Source organism: Ursus americanus, chromosome 26, assembly GCF_024610735.1.
Source record: "Ursus americanus isolate L20-20 chromosome 26, mUrsAme1.1.p, whole genome shotgun sequence".
Classification (NCBI taxonomy): domain Eukaryota; kingdom Metazoa; phylum Chordata; class Mammalia; order Carnivora; family Ursidae; genus Ursus; species Ursus americanus.
The window spans coordinates 3,665,813-3,682,354 of NC_142152.1; the positions used below are offsets into that span (position 1 = coordinate 3,665,813).

At 48.5% G+C, this 16,542-nt stretch overlaps 1 protein-coding gene across 1 annotated transcript in view; it reads right to left on the bottom strand.

The window, feature by feature from the left end:
- SAMD4A (sterile alpha motif domain containing 4A) overlaps nt 1–16,542 on the bottom strand; it is a 206,943-nt gene that overhangs the window by 10,860 nt on the left and 179,541 nt on the right. The window contains 3 exon segments of the mRNA XM_045810375.2: nt 6,889–7,015; nt 8,356–8,557; nt 12,841–12,959. Coding sequence (XP_045666331.1) covers nt 6,889–7,015; nt 8,356–8,557; nt 12,841–12,959 — 448 coding nt within the window.

Consider the following 16,542-nt stretch of genomic DNA (forward strand, 5'->3'; position numbering starts at 1 on the left):
CAGTACTCGCAGCCTCCAGCCACTTAGAAGGTCTGAGATGTCTCCTGGGCGGGTTCTCACTGTCTGGGACCATGCTGTGTGCATTCTAACCACAAAGCCCCCTCTGCCATCTGGACCCTCCTTATCTCTCCAGGCTCCAGTCCTTCCTCCCCCGAGTGGGAGGCAGCTGGTAGGAGTCTCCTCCTCTGTTTTGCTGGGGCCCTCACTGTCAGTACCTCCCCCACCCCTCATCCTGGGAAGCTCTTGAGTGTCTTTCACTGGCTTGGAAGCGCCTTGCAGACAGCGACAGTGCTTTTATCTCTTTCTGAATCTCCCATAATACCCAGCCATGGTCTTCTGGCACACTTCACTCATGTCTATTGAGTGATGAGAAAGATGGAACCTCTGACAGCTAAGAATTGTGAAGTCCTACGGTGGGGGTTGGGGGGCAGACAAAAATGAGCAGTAGGATATGTTCTGAGCGCTGGGGAATCTCAACATTGCCACTGTCTTCACATGCGACTCTGGGAAACTTCTCTTTGTTGGGCCTTAGCTCTTCAGTCTATAAGTGGGGAAAGATCCTGGTGGCCCAAGCTTCAGGCCATTTCCTTGCTCCTTTGAATCTCCACCAGGGGGCACTTGGGGCTGGTGGGTGGGATGACAAATGAGGTTAGGTTGGTGGTTTAGTGGGATAGGAAGTTGAAACCAATGGCTAAACCGAAGTATTTGCTTTCCTTGATGAGCTATACATTTAGGTTTTCTCTGCAATCTGTGTTCCCCATTACCGGCTAATTTGGAGGCAGATGTCATTTCTGTTGTTTAAAATTCTCAGAGTAGATGGGCAAAATGGATGAATACGAAAAGCACTGGGGAGCAGATAGGGTTCTTTCTGACACACGTTCCAGCATCAATGGGTTTGAAAGGCAACTGTGCCAATTCATGAGCAGAGGACGATTGGGCTTTCTGGGGGGCCGGGAGCCAGGGAGAATGGAAGGGTCTCTCCCACGCCCACCCACTGTTGCTCTCGGAGTAGGGTCGGGGCAATCAGACAATCCAGAGGGAAGAGTATTTTAGTATTTTCATCCATTCATGTGAAAATCATATGCATGCAAAATTAGCAGCCTTCAGGGTGTGAAATCTATAAAATAGAAACACAGTTTTATATATAGCCAGTTAGCAAATATGAAAAAAAAAAACCCTCAGCAATTATAACCATCCATATGCTCATTGTAAAATTTAGTTTACTCTCTAGCACTCCCCTTTAAACAAACACTGTGGAGAGATTTGGATAAATAAAGATGCTCGACATTTGGAGAGAAGTGTTTCAGCTGCAGGATTTCTTGCCAACACGCAGCAAAATGCCATTTTCCAAGCCTAGGACTGCGTGTTCAAAAAAGGGGGCTGAGAAATGCGGGGCTCTCCGCTCTAGAATCTCCAAACCTTAGTGGCTGCTCTTTTAGGTTGAAAGTTGGCATGGTTGCTTTTTCTCCCTCAGCTCTTCCCTCTGGTACGCTAGGGTGTCACGACCCCCACCACTCTTAGAGTGGCTCTGAAAAATTCTAAGTCTTGGGAGAAGCCCATATGTTCACACTGTAGAGTTTCCTAATAGTGTGACTTTTTAATTGTGTATTTGATAAAAACAGATCCGTGGCATCTCCCCACACATACAAGACGGAGGGAGACCAGCTGGGTGGATAACAGCTTCCATCTCAGGCTAGAAGCCCTCAGCCAAGTGTGGCTTGGGTGGGCAGAACTCTCAAAGCCCAGAGAAGCATTTGGGCATCTCCTGCCACCCAGGTGCACACGACCCACCAGGCCAGCTCTTGCCCTGGCTCCTGCTACCCCAAGGACTCATTGAATTTAGCCTGGGCTCCCAGCTGTAACGGACCAGGCAGATGAAGTTTTATGTCGTTAATAAGGCCAAAAGGAAAGACCGAGCCTTCTCTGCTGTAGCCTGAAGCAGACCTGTTTCCTTAACTCAGATGACAACTCTGAGAACCAGGAATTTTTCCCCTGACCATCAGACCATTCCAGTATTTAGGAGGGTCCTCAGTCCTAGGATGCTCAGGGTCTAGGCTGACCTCGGACTTTTTAATTTTGCCTTTCCAGAAGTCCCACAAGTGTAGAGCCTCGTGCTCAGGCCCAGGGTCAAGAAGATTCTGGAAGGGAGCAGCCACCCATTCGTAATGAAGTGCTTCTGTTGTGTCTACCTGGTGGGGCCCCATGAGGCTATTTCTTGGCAGAAACCAGCCATCCCAGCTGAGTCTCACATGTGTGGCACCCATGGCACAATTCCGCAGCTCTCTCCCAGTGCCTGTGGCTGAGGTGAAGAGGCCAGCATCTTTAGTACTTTAGAATAAGAAATGGGTTATTCTAGGAAAAACCTCTAGAATTCTACTTTGCCAACAACAGACAAGGCTACTTGCTGAGTAACTAGGAAGGATTCAAGTTAAGTGAGAAGCGGTAAGTGAGAAGTGGGGTTGCTGGGAGAAATCAGGAAAGAGAAGCTGAGGAGGGCGGCACAGAGGATGAAGTGAGATTCCGGACTGGCTAAGGGGTGTAAGGAAGAAAGGGAGACAGGGAAGATGGGGACCAAGCAGGACGGGGGAGAGTAGTAACAGAAGGAAAAGAAATCGGTGTGGGCAGGGAAAGAGAGCCGTACTGATAATCTCAGAGACGGTCATGGAGAGCGGCAGAGGAACACGAGGAATCAGTTGCACCCCTGAATCTGCTATGGGAACACAGCTTTTCTCTGGTGGCCTCATTCCTAAACCTGCAGAAGTCTGTGCTGTGCAAATCCTCTGGGACCCACGCTTTCATGAAAAATGATGAGAATATCGTATAAGACAATATTGTACCATCTAGGTCTCTAGACTTAGAGGTACCATTTAGACCTAGGTTGGTCTCTCCCAATTTGACTTTCAGAAGCAGGGGAGCACAGGCCCAGCTGGGTTCTTGGCTGTGATCCAGCTGATTCATTCACCAACCTCTCTACCTATTATCTACCAGTCCTGAGCAGGATTGTTTGCCTTGACCTACCAGAAGGCAGACAGCAAATGTGCACCAGGTACTTTAAGGGGGTCCCTGTTCTGGTCTCTTCCTCTGTGTGGCAGCGCCTTCCAGTCCCCTAAAAGACCCAGTGTATGGATGGTACTCTCCTCTCCCCACTCTTTTGGAAGGCAGTTCTCTGGAAGGAATCTGAAACTCACACTAAGGAGGCAATGAATGATAACAGCTTGGGGCACTACACTCCCAGGTATGCAGCATTCTAATGGTGGAAGAAATATAGTCATGAGCTAGTACATAGGGGAGGTTTGCTATGGTGAACAGATCTGTCCACTGCCATGTAAGGCACCTTATCCATCTTACATCTGGGCAGTGCAGCACCAAGGGTAATTTGCAGATGGTTTTGTGCAGGAAAGAAGAGATCCCCAGAATGTAGCTCTGTGAGGCTGCCCAGCCTACCCTTCCCCATGCTGTTCTTTTAAAGCTGGCTTTGGTCCCTCAGCCATTTCCTGTCAGGCCCTCCAGGTGGTGAGGAGCCTCTATGGCTTCCCAGTGTTACACCAGGGCTGTTTTGAGATCCTCTCACTGGATCCCAACGGTGGTTGAGCCTAGGTCAGCAGGAATAGATCTGCTTCCAAGACAAGGTAGTCCTTCCACAAGCAGTTTCCAAACGAATTTTCCAGTTGGGAAAACACCCTGCCTTTTGGGGGAATGTGACCACACCAGGTACCACACTTGTTTTGAGCTCAAGTCACCCACTGGTGAGTGTTTCAGACCCTTTCCCCCTTTGCTCTGGGAGGACCAGCTTAGTGTTTCCTGCTCGTGCCAGAGGCCGGTGAGGAGCAGCAGTCACTGAGTGGCTCATCACGTAGATGTCTTAGGAAACACCTAAAATCTGTTCCTGTGGGAATAAATTAAAAACCCATCCCTGACATGGCCTCCAAGGGGTCCACAAATCCTATAGATCCAGGAAAGAAGAGATCATCTTGTAAATGCAAGCCAGGTGACTGATCAATTGATATACAACTTGGGGGCTTATTTTAGCCCCCAGACTTGTCTATATTCATTGGAGACATTTAAAGTCTTCCATCATTTTAATGGGAGTATTTTAAGTTTACAGAATCAAAACCTTCTTCGAATGAATTGTAGTCCTCAAGATTTACCCATCCATCTGGTTTAACATGGATGCTCTGACGACATCTAATGGCCAGGAGGAAGCCACTCTGCTGCATTGAACCACAGTTTTCTGAGGGTTTAGTTTAGGGTTGGTTACATGCATCTGTATTCCATTTTGTGTTCACTACCACTACTGCTTGTGTAAAATGAAAGCCACTTGCTGCCTTCCTGATTTTGACTCCCTGATACGATACCTGTAGGTTGGTCCTGCCCCCCGGCTGCCAGCCCCTAGACGCCTGCCGAGCTAACAAGGATGTGCTGCTCTGAGTGGCAAGGCCCATCCTTGAGAGACCCCGTCTATCTAGGACAAAACTTCATCTGGGCCTGGCTGTGGCAATTATCCAGGCTTGCCCTTGAATGAGGCTGCCTCCTTGGGAAGAAGGAAGAGTTCTGATCGTGACTTGTGGTCTTAAAAACCAGTGTCTGATCTGCCAGGGGCAGGGATGACCTTGAAGACTGAGGAGCCTCCCATGGCAGTGACCTTCTGCAGCCTCTGAGCCAGGAATCCCGAGTCTTGGCTGTGCCCCGCCTTGCCCTTCATGACCATGTCCTCGGAAAAGCCAACCGGCACGGGCTTAGTGTGCTGGGCAGGACTTAGGAGTGGCTCCTGTTCAGTACTCACCAGTTTATTTGCTTATGCTAGAGGCTAATTGAACCCCCCTTTCCAAAAAAAATACCCCCAAGGGTTCTGGAGTTCTAAGTCCAGTATACAAAGAACATCATTTAGAGACTTTTGGGTTAACTTTCAGGAAAATTGAAAATCGTTATAAGTGGCTGTCTCTGGGAGATGAGACTGTGGGCTGGGAGAGGGAGGGGAAGGGGACAGTCACTTTTCCTTAAAAGCCCTTCTGTATTACTTGATTTTTTAACGATGGGAGCAAGAGGCACTTGGGAAGAGGGTGGGGACAATCTTAGGGTCATAGTTGCCTTGAGCAGGAGTGAGCAACAAAGGTGCAGATGGAAGACCTGTGTCTACAGACTCACAGAGTCCTCCTAGGGATGGCCCAGCTCTTCCTGGTGGGCCTGGTCTTCCCAATTAAGACAGGAGAATGTGGGGAAAGTATGGTGAGAACAGAGGACTGAGGACTTGGAAGAAGCCAAAGGAAGGGACAAGAGGTTAGAGAGGAGCAAGGAGGCCACAAGTATATAGAGATCGAAGGAGAAGGAGAGTGGTCAGCTATGCTAGGGCTCCCACGAGGCTGCAAGCTGGCTGGGCTGCAGTCCCAGGACTGAGGTCAGGGTCAGAAGTATACGTTCAAGGTGAAAGATCTCCTCATGCCCAGGTTGTCTTCAAATCTCATCTAGATTCTCTTTTTATTGAGAGTGGATTATACATAATTCTGCAAGAAAACAGAGGCTGGGACTACATGGCCCAGGGAGAAGACCTTCACAACACCCACATTTTATCAAATATTTCTTCCCAGGAAGCTACAAGTATCAAAACAGAGAAAAGGAGCTTTCAAACAAACATGCACAAATAGGAAAGGTTCTAGAAGTCGAGAAACAAGTTTAAACCAGCATCTGGACCATCTTCCTTTCCTGACACACCTTACCTTGTGGTGACTGCTCACTTCCCCATTTCCCCATTCCTCCTCAGTGTCTCCCCATCTCCATCCTGCCTCTCTCACTCCTACTCAAAATCTTCCATACATTCCCCACTGAGAGTGGCTGGGGTCTGAGCTCCCCGGCCTTGGGTTCAGAGCCCCCATCATCAGCCGTGATCTTTCCAGCTCCCTTGGTCTACTCACTGCTACTTCACCCTGACCCTTTGCTGAGCCACGGCTTCCAGAACTCACTGAGGTACGTGGTAAGATTGCGGTCTTGCTCCCTTGTCTCCTTCTGCCTGCAACTCCTCTTTCTACTTCTTCACTCTCTGTGCCCTGAAGCTCAGCTCTAATTCCAAGAAGCTTTCTTGTCCACCCAGACCACAGCGATTTCCTCTCCTTAAACACCTGTAAGACTTACCGTACGGAGCATGTCTCTTGCCTAGGGTGGGTATTTTCCTACAGGTACAACACCTGTACCTGTCTGATTTCCCCACTTAGAAGGTCAAGCTAGATGCAGTCATTGTTTGCACGGCTCTATATTACTCATGACTCCTTAAGAGGTCACTGTCCGCATAGACAAAGTGTGCAAGTGATGGTTGTCTGTGCATCATTCCGGGCACCCTGTTTTAGAAGGCACGGTGAGAGGTGCAGCTGACTTGAAGGGTACCATGTTGCTCTTTAACCAAGTAAAGGGAAGCTGGCCAGTCCAAGAAGTCATGTTTGCAAGGTGCTCCCAAACCAGGGGTAAATCTCTTAGCATCAACGCCATCAAAGTTTTCTCTTTCTCTGTTTCACTTACTGTACATCTGTCCACATACACCCAAAGTACACACACAGACACACGCACACTGCACATAGAACCCCTCCCAACTCCCCCAAATACCCTCCAGTGATATTGCTGGTTTAATCAATCTAGAATTATGACTAGTATCAAAAATATCCCCGTCAGATTGCAACCGACTCTGGGGCTCCATGTGCTGGCTCCCAGCCAACCAGCCGCTATTCATGCTGGCAAGGCAGTTTAAAAAAGGGAAGGCTTCTATAAGCTCTAAAGAATGCGTGGTGACAGTCGAGGCTAAGCACTTTCCGGCTGGGTTCACAGGGGCGTCTATTTTGGTGTCCCGGCCTCCCCTCTGTGTCAGGGGGAGGAGAGAGGGAGAGATCAAAAGCAGGGCCTTACCTGGCTGCTGGAACATCAGCATATTCTGTGGAGAAGTGTGCACGGGCAGCGAGCGGGTCCTTTGGACTGAGCTGTGGGTGCGGCTCGGCATGCTGTTGCTGCCCCCAGGGTTGGCAAACCAGAGGTTCTAGTGAGAAATGCAAAGGGGGAAACCGTTAGTCCAGACACCCCGGGGTCAGGGGAGGGGGTGCGGAGCAGGGCCGCCAGCCAGAATTCAAGAGGCAAATACCCCTGAAGAACTCTTTGCTAACTTCTGGAAAAGGCCTCGCAGGCTCTTGCTACCCATCTGCCTATTTATAGAGAGGGGGTTTAGATTCCATTCATTTCATCCCCCTCTCCAAGCCCCAGGCCTCTCTCAGCCCCAGCTTAATCTGGACGGCTCTCTCCCTCACGATCTCCGAAACTCTTTTTATCCCTTTTGTTGCCTTTGCTTTTCCTGTCACTTTTTTTCAGAGATGGGAAGAGTTCTATAAATGTTTGCAACGAAGAGCACAAACTATTTCGGGGCTCTCATTTGATTTTCTTTTTGAGATTCTTACAACTTACTACAAAGCGAGGGGGAGAAAAAAGAATCTTTCAGCTGGCAATGAGCTGGCACACTGAGCTTGCGTTTATTATTATGTGGGTGTCCTGGTGGTAACTTCCTCTCGAACTGATGTGGGGCTTCCCACAACAGGTCAGAAAGTGGGGCTTTCTCGTACCCTGTGGTGTATGCTCTAGAGAGTAAAGCCTGCCCATCTTGCCTGGAGCTCTTTCCCTGTTTTTACCAATCTTTCATTCCTTAGTTTCTCATGACAACCCAGACCGACTCATGCCCCTCCAATCCCAGCCCTAACCTGCAGAGCCCCACAATGCTGGGCACACAGGTGGAAGGCACTGGGAAGGGTGGGGAAACAGGAATGGTGGGTGAGGAGCCTTGGGAGAGAAGTCAGCTCTAAATCACACAGTAAAGACCTCTGGGCAGCCTGGCCTTGAACAGGTGGAGAATGTTCCAGCTCTTTCTCTGATAACCTCTCTCAGGCTCCCCTTTGGATTCTCCACCACAGCTGGGACCGTGACAAAGGAGGTATTTGCCATGAATGAAAAGGCTAAGAAAGCTCCTGGGATGCTCAAGCCCCTCTGGGACCTAGATCTGGGAGGTAGTGAGGTCTGCTGGGGTAGGTCAAGAAGCAAGGCAAACAAAAGGTCTCAAATTTCCTCCTACAGGATCTCATATGCAGGGCCCCCAAGGTTAAAGGTTAAAGTGGTCGGAGGGCATCCTAAGTCGATCCCCACGAAGCCATGGCATTGCTTTGGCTCCCAGAGAAACAGTGCAAACAACTGGTTACCTCTGAGCACAGGGACAACTGTATCTCAGTGCTGCCCTCCTTGGCCTCTCCGCTCACCTTGGGGTCATGTAGGAATAGGTCCTGAAGCCTCAGGCCCTGAGCTTGGCGGCCTACCCTCCTCCCCAGGCACAGGACAAACCTGTCTTCCTTGTTTCATGATGGTGGGGTTGGCTGTGGTGTTGCGCTGGGTGGAGCTGACAAATCCACTGGTGCCCAGGAGGCCAAGGCGGGCGGAAGGGACGTTCCGGGAGGGGATCTGGTACTGGCGCGGGTTCCGGCGGCCCATACCGCCGCCCACAGAGCCGGCTGTCGGGAGGGAGTTGGACTGCCCAAAGCCACGGCTATGAGAGGGAACGGAGACGGGAGAGACTGTCAGTCACCCTCAGCCCTTCCCAAACCCCAGGCTGCTAGTGGGCTGCCTCCCCGGAGTCTGCTTACATTTTGACAGTTACGAGGTCTCTCTAGGGGCACAGGGTAGTTGTGTGTCAGGAAAGGGCTAGGATTAAAATGACAGCTAAGAGACACCTGAGAGGGACTATCACATGCACCATCCTGGGACTTTGACACTGATTCTTCAGTCCTCACGACAACCCTATGAAGTAGGCACTCTATCCCCTTTTACAGCTGGAGAACGAACGCAGACAGCTTCACAATTTTGCAAAGGTCACACGGGCAGCAGGGGACAGCGCTGAAATACGAGCCTAGGAGGTTGACTGGGGTGCTCCTCAGCGGTCTTCCATGCTGGGTCCCAGGGCCCTGAGCCCTCACACGAAGCCAGACAGCACAAGGGCGGCAGAGCCAGGATCAGTGCGCCTTCTGTCACACCACGGTCTGTTTCTGATGTCTGCGTAGCACACTTGGAGAGAGTAGCCTGTGAGCCCCACTAGGATGTAAGCTCCAAGAGAGAAAAGATGGCGTCTGTCCTCATCAGTCCTGCGTGTCCCGTGCCTGCATCAGCTTCCAGCACAGTGAATGCAGGCTGAATGAATGAACGAATGAATGGGTCTCTGCCATCAGGATGCTTCTCCCTGTGGAAGCCCTGACCCCGTGTCTGGGGGGTCTGAGTCCCAGCTTGAGAGTAGGGAAGGAGAACGGAGATGATGATGATTGCAAGTGCTCTGGACCTAGGACACCGACAGCTCCCCACTCCACAGGACCTCCCTGCTGCAGAAAGACAGGGAGGTTGCATGCTTCCCCACATGGACCCAGGGAGGCTGCCAGGGACCGTGGCATCGCATTGGGACGCTGTGCTCCCACTGCTCCAGTGACCTCAGCGCTCAAAAACTCATCCTTCTCCAACATGCTTCAGGTTCCGGGACGGTACACAGCAGCCAGTAGGGTTTCAGGAACCAGCACATTCCTTCCAAGAAGAGTCAGCTTTAGTCATTCAATGATGTTTAACTCGAAATGCTTTACCTCCAATGGCCACAAGATGGAACAGACTTGCTTTCCCAGCCACACAGGGGAGGTCCGTACCAAGCCTGTGAGGGGACTCCAGCAGACAGGGATGACGTAGTTTAACCAGTTGAAGATGATGGGGGTTGGGGTGTGTGTGTGCACTGCAAAATAGTCATTTCCTGAGAAAGAGAATTGTGTGTGTGTGTGTTGGGGTGGGCATCTAAGCCATTAGACAGGTGATCTCAGAAAATGTTTCTCTTCTCCCCAGGATGCCTACATTTCCTAAGGGGAAACGGGGAGGGAAAAGAATTCCACAGGTGAGCTGGCTGCAACTGATTTCTGGGCCTGTGTCTTTCCACTTCTAGGTTTTTGTGGCCAAGGAAAAGGTTCCTGATTCCTGTCAGGGACGCATCTAAATGTGGTGAAAAAGTCACCCATGGATTCCAGGTCTCTAGCTCATCCTTTCTTCCCCACCTCCTCCTTTTTATGAACATTAAAATTCTTTGGTTTGAAAGAAGAAATTTGGGTCAGGAGGGGGTAAGAGTAATTTCACATGATCTAGGAGACCTCTTTTGGAGGAAAGACAGTCTGAGATCCGTGACAGGTGGAAACAAGGATCAAGTGGTTGTTTTTTTTTTTTTTAGACTATGAAAACTTGTCCTTTGAGTTTTGGAGTTGGAATTTGCCACCTGGCAGATGACTCAGTATTCTAAGACTTTTCCTTATTTAGTGCAGATAGCTTTTTTGCTCATTTTCCTTTTTGGTCGGATTTTTAAAAAGTTATTTCATATGCAAAATACAGTAGTCAATGAGTGATGCTAAAATGATTTGTGCTTCCAGGAAGGCAAGGTTATATTCTTGAGCATTATCATGTAGGCAGAGGGTTCTGCTATGGGACCCTTAGTTACTGAAGAAACGAGGGCTCTAGGGACTCCTACAGTTAGGACGCATGAGCTGGGCTGTATGTGGCAGGTAGAGCCAAGAACATTTTGGGGTCAGGATAGATGGGGGTAGAATTTGGCTAGGCCATCTTTCTAATGACTGTGGGACCCTACCGTGACATCCTTAGTTGGTTATTACAAAGTTGTTGAGGGTTACTTAAGACCACTAGGCTTAATGACATAATCATTCTTTCTGGGGACAGAACAAAGTGACAATAGTAAGTTTTCATTTCCCATGCTTTTGCTCTGCCCATCTGTGTCTTTCTCTGATTTCCTAAATCTAGCCAACTGATTTCATTACCTCAAAATGTGTGAAGAGGCTGATTAATAAGAACCAATTAATTTTGTATTTGTGATAATTCAAGCAGGGGCTGGGCTGCAGTTACCTTTATATTATGGGAGAAACAGGTCTTCAAAGCAAATTAATAGCATAAAAAGATCCCAGAGGTAATACTTATGAGAACAAATTATTTTTCTAGAGATTTAGCAACTTCCAGTTGAACATCCACAATTGATGATTGAATTCATTCTTATCTAATCAATAAAAACAGGTCCATCAAGATTCCAATATGGCAAACCTTGGGTAGCCCAATACACACGTAAGTTAATAACACTCTAGAGAGGTCAAGGTTAATGGGAACTCTGATACGGACCAAGGACAAAGCAGAGCCAACAGAGGCAGAGGATAACACTTTTGGGAGAAGCAAAGAGCTTAAAAGCTCTGTCTTCCTCTTTATCCTTTAAATTCCTTCTTTCTCTTGGAATGTGTTTCCTGAGGGCCTGGTGTTGCAAGAGGGGTCTGGAACCTAGTTCTCTCACTTGAGACATGTATGGCTGCCCTTACAAGAAGAGAGAGGGAGCCTGGGAAGGGGGCAGTCCCCTGGGCAGGAGGCCTATCAGCCTGCCTTGTCCTTCACCTGGGCTCTCAGGAATCCTCAGGGTGCATAGGTGGTCCAGCCCATCTCACCAGGGAGGGCAACCCCAGAGAACTTGGAGCCAGGGAACTGCCATACAGAGTGCCGCTCTGCCTGATTGTTTTTTCTGCGCATCAGCTGGAGACCGTGAGAGCTGCCTGGCATGTGTAGTGGGTTAAGAGCACTGACTCTGCAGCTGGTGCCGGCCTGCCTGGTCCAAATCCTGGATACCACTGCCTACCAACTCCTCTGTAAATTGGAGATAATAATAGCAACCCTACCTCATATGCTTGTTGCAAGGATTAAATGTATTAATATTCCTAAAATGCTTGGATATCACTTGGCACACAGTAAGTGCTAAATGTTTGTTTAATAAATAACCGTGTTATATATGATGGAAGATGATAACACTTCAACTTTTCCATGAATCTTTAATGAAAAATTTTCGTAAATCCCAAGTATCCTTATCTCCCTCAAATGATATAAAACAATGGTGTTTTAAGGAACACTTCTGCAAATAAATGCCCAAACTATTAACAACACAGAGCTTCTATATATGCATTGAGATATGAATTCAGAACTTTTCAGGTGCAGGTGAAAAAATTATCTGCTCATGTTTAAAAAATGTAAAACAGAAAGCTGATTTTTCACGATGTTTGTACCATCATTCTTTTGTCTCCCCCCAACAGTCTGTCACTGGTGAAGGCTTCACCCCACACCCCCCTAAATTCTTCCTCCGGATTGTAGCTGTAATTCACCTCTAATATGCAATTGGATTCCTCCATTTAAAACCAGATTAAGGTAATGGGTTCTAAAGTACAACGAGGCTTATTTTTAACTGCATCTAAGAAGCTGAAGTACTATGAAAACTCAAGAACGGTGCTGCTCCACTCTGAGATTGCAGCTCGGACCAAAATAGACCAGCACTGGGCTCTTCACCCTGCCACCAACTATAATTAGCTAGTCTACAGTGAGAAGGGAGGAAAAAAATGACACTACCTCGTAAGGTGCTGCTAGAACATCCCATTTTTGTCCTTTCAGGGCGCCCTTTTGTGGATAAACCACAAAGTGTCTTGTGGGCATTCGCTCAGTCATACGCATGTCCCTCGATGCCCATCTGGACTAATGCCGTCATTTTGATCGTGTGAAATGCATTACAAGAGATCATGTGCAGTTCTTTTTCTGGGAACGCTTTCTCTCTATAGCCTTCTCCCGACCCCATCTGTTTAAGGAGTGTGATTCTGGAACTCCCCACAGGGCATCCTTGTGGACAAGGAATGGTGCCCCGCCACAGTGCTGCCCAGGAACCCACGCAGGCAGCGGCGCACCAGGGAACCACCGTGCATTAAGAAGAATGAAATCCCAACATACTTTCTTTGCTGTCGATATCCCGATATGTCTAGAAGGGTTTTCCGAGGGAAAGACCGAAAGAGCTTCTGCACCTGCTGTTTCCATGACAACAATCTTTTTTTCTGAGTCTCTGTAAATGCCTGCAAAAACAAACAGGACTTTTTAATGGGTGGCGCAGCCTGGCATTAGAGGGAGGAACATGCAGTTAATGGGGGGACATCAGAGTCTCTGCAGCTGCCTCTTCTTCACCTGCTTCCCACCTGGTCCAAACAGCAGTCAGTTTCACTTGGGAGCCACCTGTACCGACAGTTCGAGTTATTTGACATCGGAGGTGCCTGGTAAAGTATGTGCGTTAAGCTTTTGACAGTGCTTGGTTTTGGTTTTCTGGCAGCTCCGTACTCACCTTCCCCTTCTTCCTGACTCTACTCTGGACTCTCTAGATTAACCAAGAATGAATTGCAAGAATGGATTCTTGAATACTCTGGCTTTTGCAGGCCCCTCTGCATTTTCATAATCAACAGAAATGCTAAACCACTCCAAAAATCAATCTGCTTGATGGTGTGTGGTCACCCTGGAGTCGTCTGCAGGCTTTCAAAAAATGGAGTATAGTCTCTGCTCTAGTGTATTGCACTACACTATACTACACTGTATTATACTATAGGTCAGGATTAGTGCACTGGGGTTTTTGTAGGGCACGGGGCTTTGCTGAGAAATCTCCAGTTGAGAGGCCCTGTGCCCTACCAAAACCCCAGTGCACCAATCCTGACCTGAAGTTTGCCTAAAGTTCAGGAAAACAGGTAGATCTGATGATTTTTCAAATCTTTTATAGTGAAAGTGGCATTGAGGGGTGTTTTACCTGCTTCGTAACACACTGTCATCTATATCGTGTTCTTCGGTGTACATTGAAGCCTGGGGAATGACTTTACAGGGGTTATGAGTCTCCAAGGCAGAGACGTTCAAATCTGTGATATAGAGCCCCTCAAGAAGACTATTAAATGCAGATTCCTAGGCCCCGTCCCACACACCTAGACCCTGATTTAACAGATCTGGACAGGAGTCTAGAGGATGTCTGCAGCAAGTGCCCTGGTACTTCCGTTACAAATGGAACATGATGTGTGGCATTCTAGATGGTTTTTGAGGACCCTGCATGCAATATAGGAATGCCCTGTCGGGTGCCTGGAACTGCGGTCCACAAGCTGTGGGAGAGCTCACAGATTTGACTGATAAGCAGTAACAGTGATGGAAATAACACGCCCGAATAGTTTTGTCAATAAGACATGAAATCCTTTAAGTAGCAATAAACTATTACTTAGAGTAACTGACCATATGGCTCCTTTCCATAAAGGAAACGGATTCCTTAAACAGAGAAAACATGACAGCTTAATTTTCTCCAGATGATATTTAATCTTTAAGGACCTAAACACAGTAGAACTATGTCAACAAAAGCAAAAAGATGTTAGTTATATCATGAAAAAATTATTGACTTGCAAACCCCTTCCTCCTGGATGGCCTTAGCCAGATGCCTTTAAGGATATCATCAAGGAGGGCTACCCGACCAAGGGACGCCATGCTTCCTTAAAAAGGTGCAGACACTGTGCAAGGTACATGGTGGGATGGTCTCATGGTTACAAGGTGAGGACACGGTTCGACTTTGTGGTCCCTTCTCATTTGTTGGCAACACTTCGTGAGTGTCCAACTATACATGAATGCCTCTGAAACCCTGAAAGGCAAGCATTTCTGCTGGATGAATAAAGAAAGTGATGGATAGATTCTGCTTTTGACTGGCTTCTTCTGCCAAAGTTTGAGTGAGAACACAGAATGCAGGGGCACTGATCTAGATGACTTGGGGAGGAGAGTCAAGCCAGTTGGTCGGAGGAAGGCATTGGATGGATATGGGCAGGGCTCAAATCCCTGCACACCTTATGCAAATTCCTTTACCCAACACTCAGTCCCTTCTAAAAACCCAGGAGAATATTATCTCCCTCCAAGAGATGGTGTAAGGGTTAAATGAGATAACACATGAAATGCACTTAGAATACTTAGGACATGCCTAGCTCTTAGTAATGGTTCAATACCTGCGGCTCATAGATTCTCTACCCAGGTTTTTGTGGTCGCACAAACCAGCCCTTCCGTGGTGGTATATGAGTGTTCGTCACATTTGGCATTCAACAATCACCTTTAGCCCCAACAAATGACTTCAAGTTCTCAAAACTACAATACCAAGCTGGTCTGGAGCCAGCCTGAGGGACAGCTGGCCTGAGTGTCTAAGTGACAGAAGAGGAAATGGCTCACTTTATAGACATGCATTCAAAGTGCTTCCAAGGATAGCAGTTCATACATGACATTTCCCGTAATGGCAAAGAACATCCAAGAAGATGGAAATGTTTATACCCCACCACCACCCAGAGGGGTGAACTCGTTCACTCAACACTGGGCAGCAGGCTTATTTCGTTCCAGGCTGCAGATAGGATTAAGCCCCTCAGCCATGCTGAGTGTGGTGGCCACTTCTCAGTCCTGGACACTACAGCTGGGAGGCCTGGAGAGGAGCTCAGTCATGGCTGGCAATGAGGGACTTCCAAAAGCTGGTCTCTGTGTGTGTGCCTGCAAAGTAACCCTCCATTGTGGGAGCTCTGCTGCCAGCTGGGATGGCTGACACCTCACCTCAGCCATTCCCCTGGCAGCTTGGGGTTGAGCTGGTAGCAGCTTCCTCAGGGACTAGAGGGAAAGGAAGCTTCCATAGTACAGATTGACACAGCCAGTCAGCTACTTCCAAGTCCTCTGTCCCTGTCAGGGCCAAACCAATGAGTGTGTCTGGAGGAAGATGCTAGGATGTGCCCTACAACTTCCATGGTGGGATTAAAGGGCTCATGAAAGGGCAAGAGCTCATCTCCACAGAACCTCCTTGGGATGGTGAGGAGGCAAGAAGTCGGGGATTATAATCCAGGAGATGAAATTCAGAACTTTCCTATCCTCTCTTCTGTTACTCTAGGGAGTTGGTCCCTTTGTCCCTGAGGAGGAAGGAAGGTGTCTAGGTTTGGTCAACCCCCTCCATCCAGTCAGCCAAGGAATGGCATGTTCGGGCTGTGAAAGGGAGTCTCTGTTTCATGGAGCCCAGGTGAAATTCAGCCAGGCTGGAGACTGCCGTGCCTCAGCGGAGCCCCACAGGGAAGGTGAGGACTGCCCACATAGAATAACCCGAGCCTGTGGAAAATTATTCAGACACGTTGCCTCTTTCTTGAACTAAAATAATAATAAAAAGTCTTGCACAACATTTTCCCTTCTGAAGCAGAGTGCAGGCCCCTCCATCCTGGCATGAATACACGTACGCAGACATGGCATGAGCTCCTTTCTGCCCAGGACGCCCATCAGCCAGAGGCCGCTCTACTGCAACTGGGGCCTCCTGCCAGCAGAGGAATCCACATGGTGCCATCTTTGCGTTTAATCTCTTGGTCAGGCAACGCGAAAAAACCGGGTATTTTCTAAATATGCTAAGGAAATGGAAAGGAGAGCCAGGCTGCCCAAGGAGGGCATGCATGATGGCAGGAAGGTGAGAACCATCAGGCCACCGTTTCTGGGCTGGCGGAGGCCAGTTAGGAAGCATGTGCACTGTCCAAAGGAGGCAGCTGGAGGGCTCATTATTTTGTCTTGTGGGCTCAGTAGACTCGAGGCAAGATAGGAGAGTAACTTACAACTTGTTCTCCAGTGTCTTGAAGGCTCAGTGTG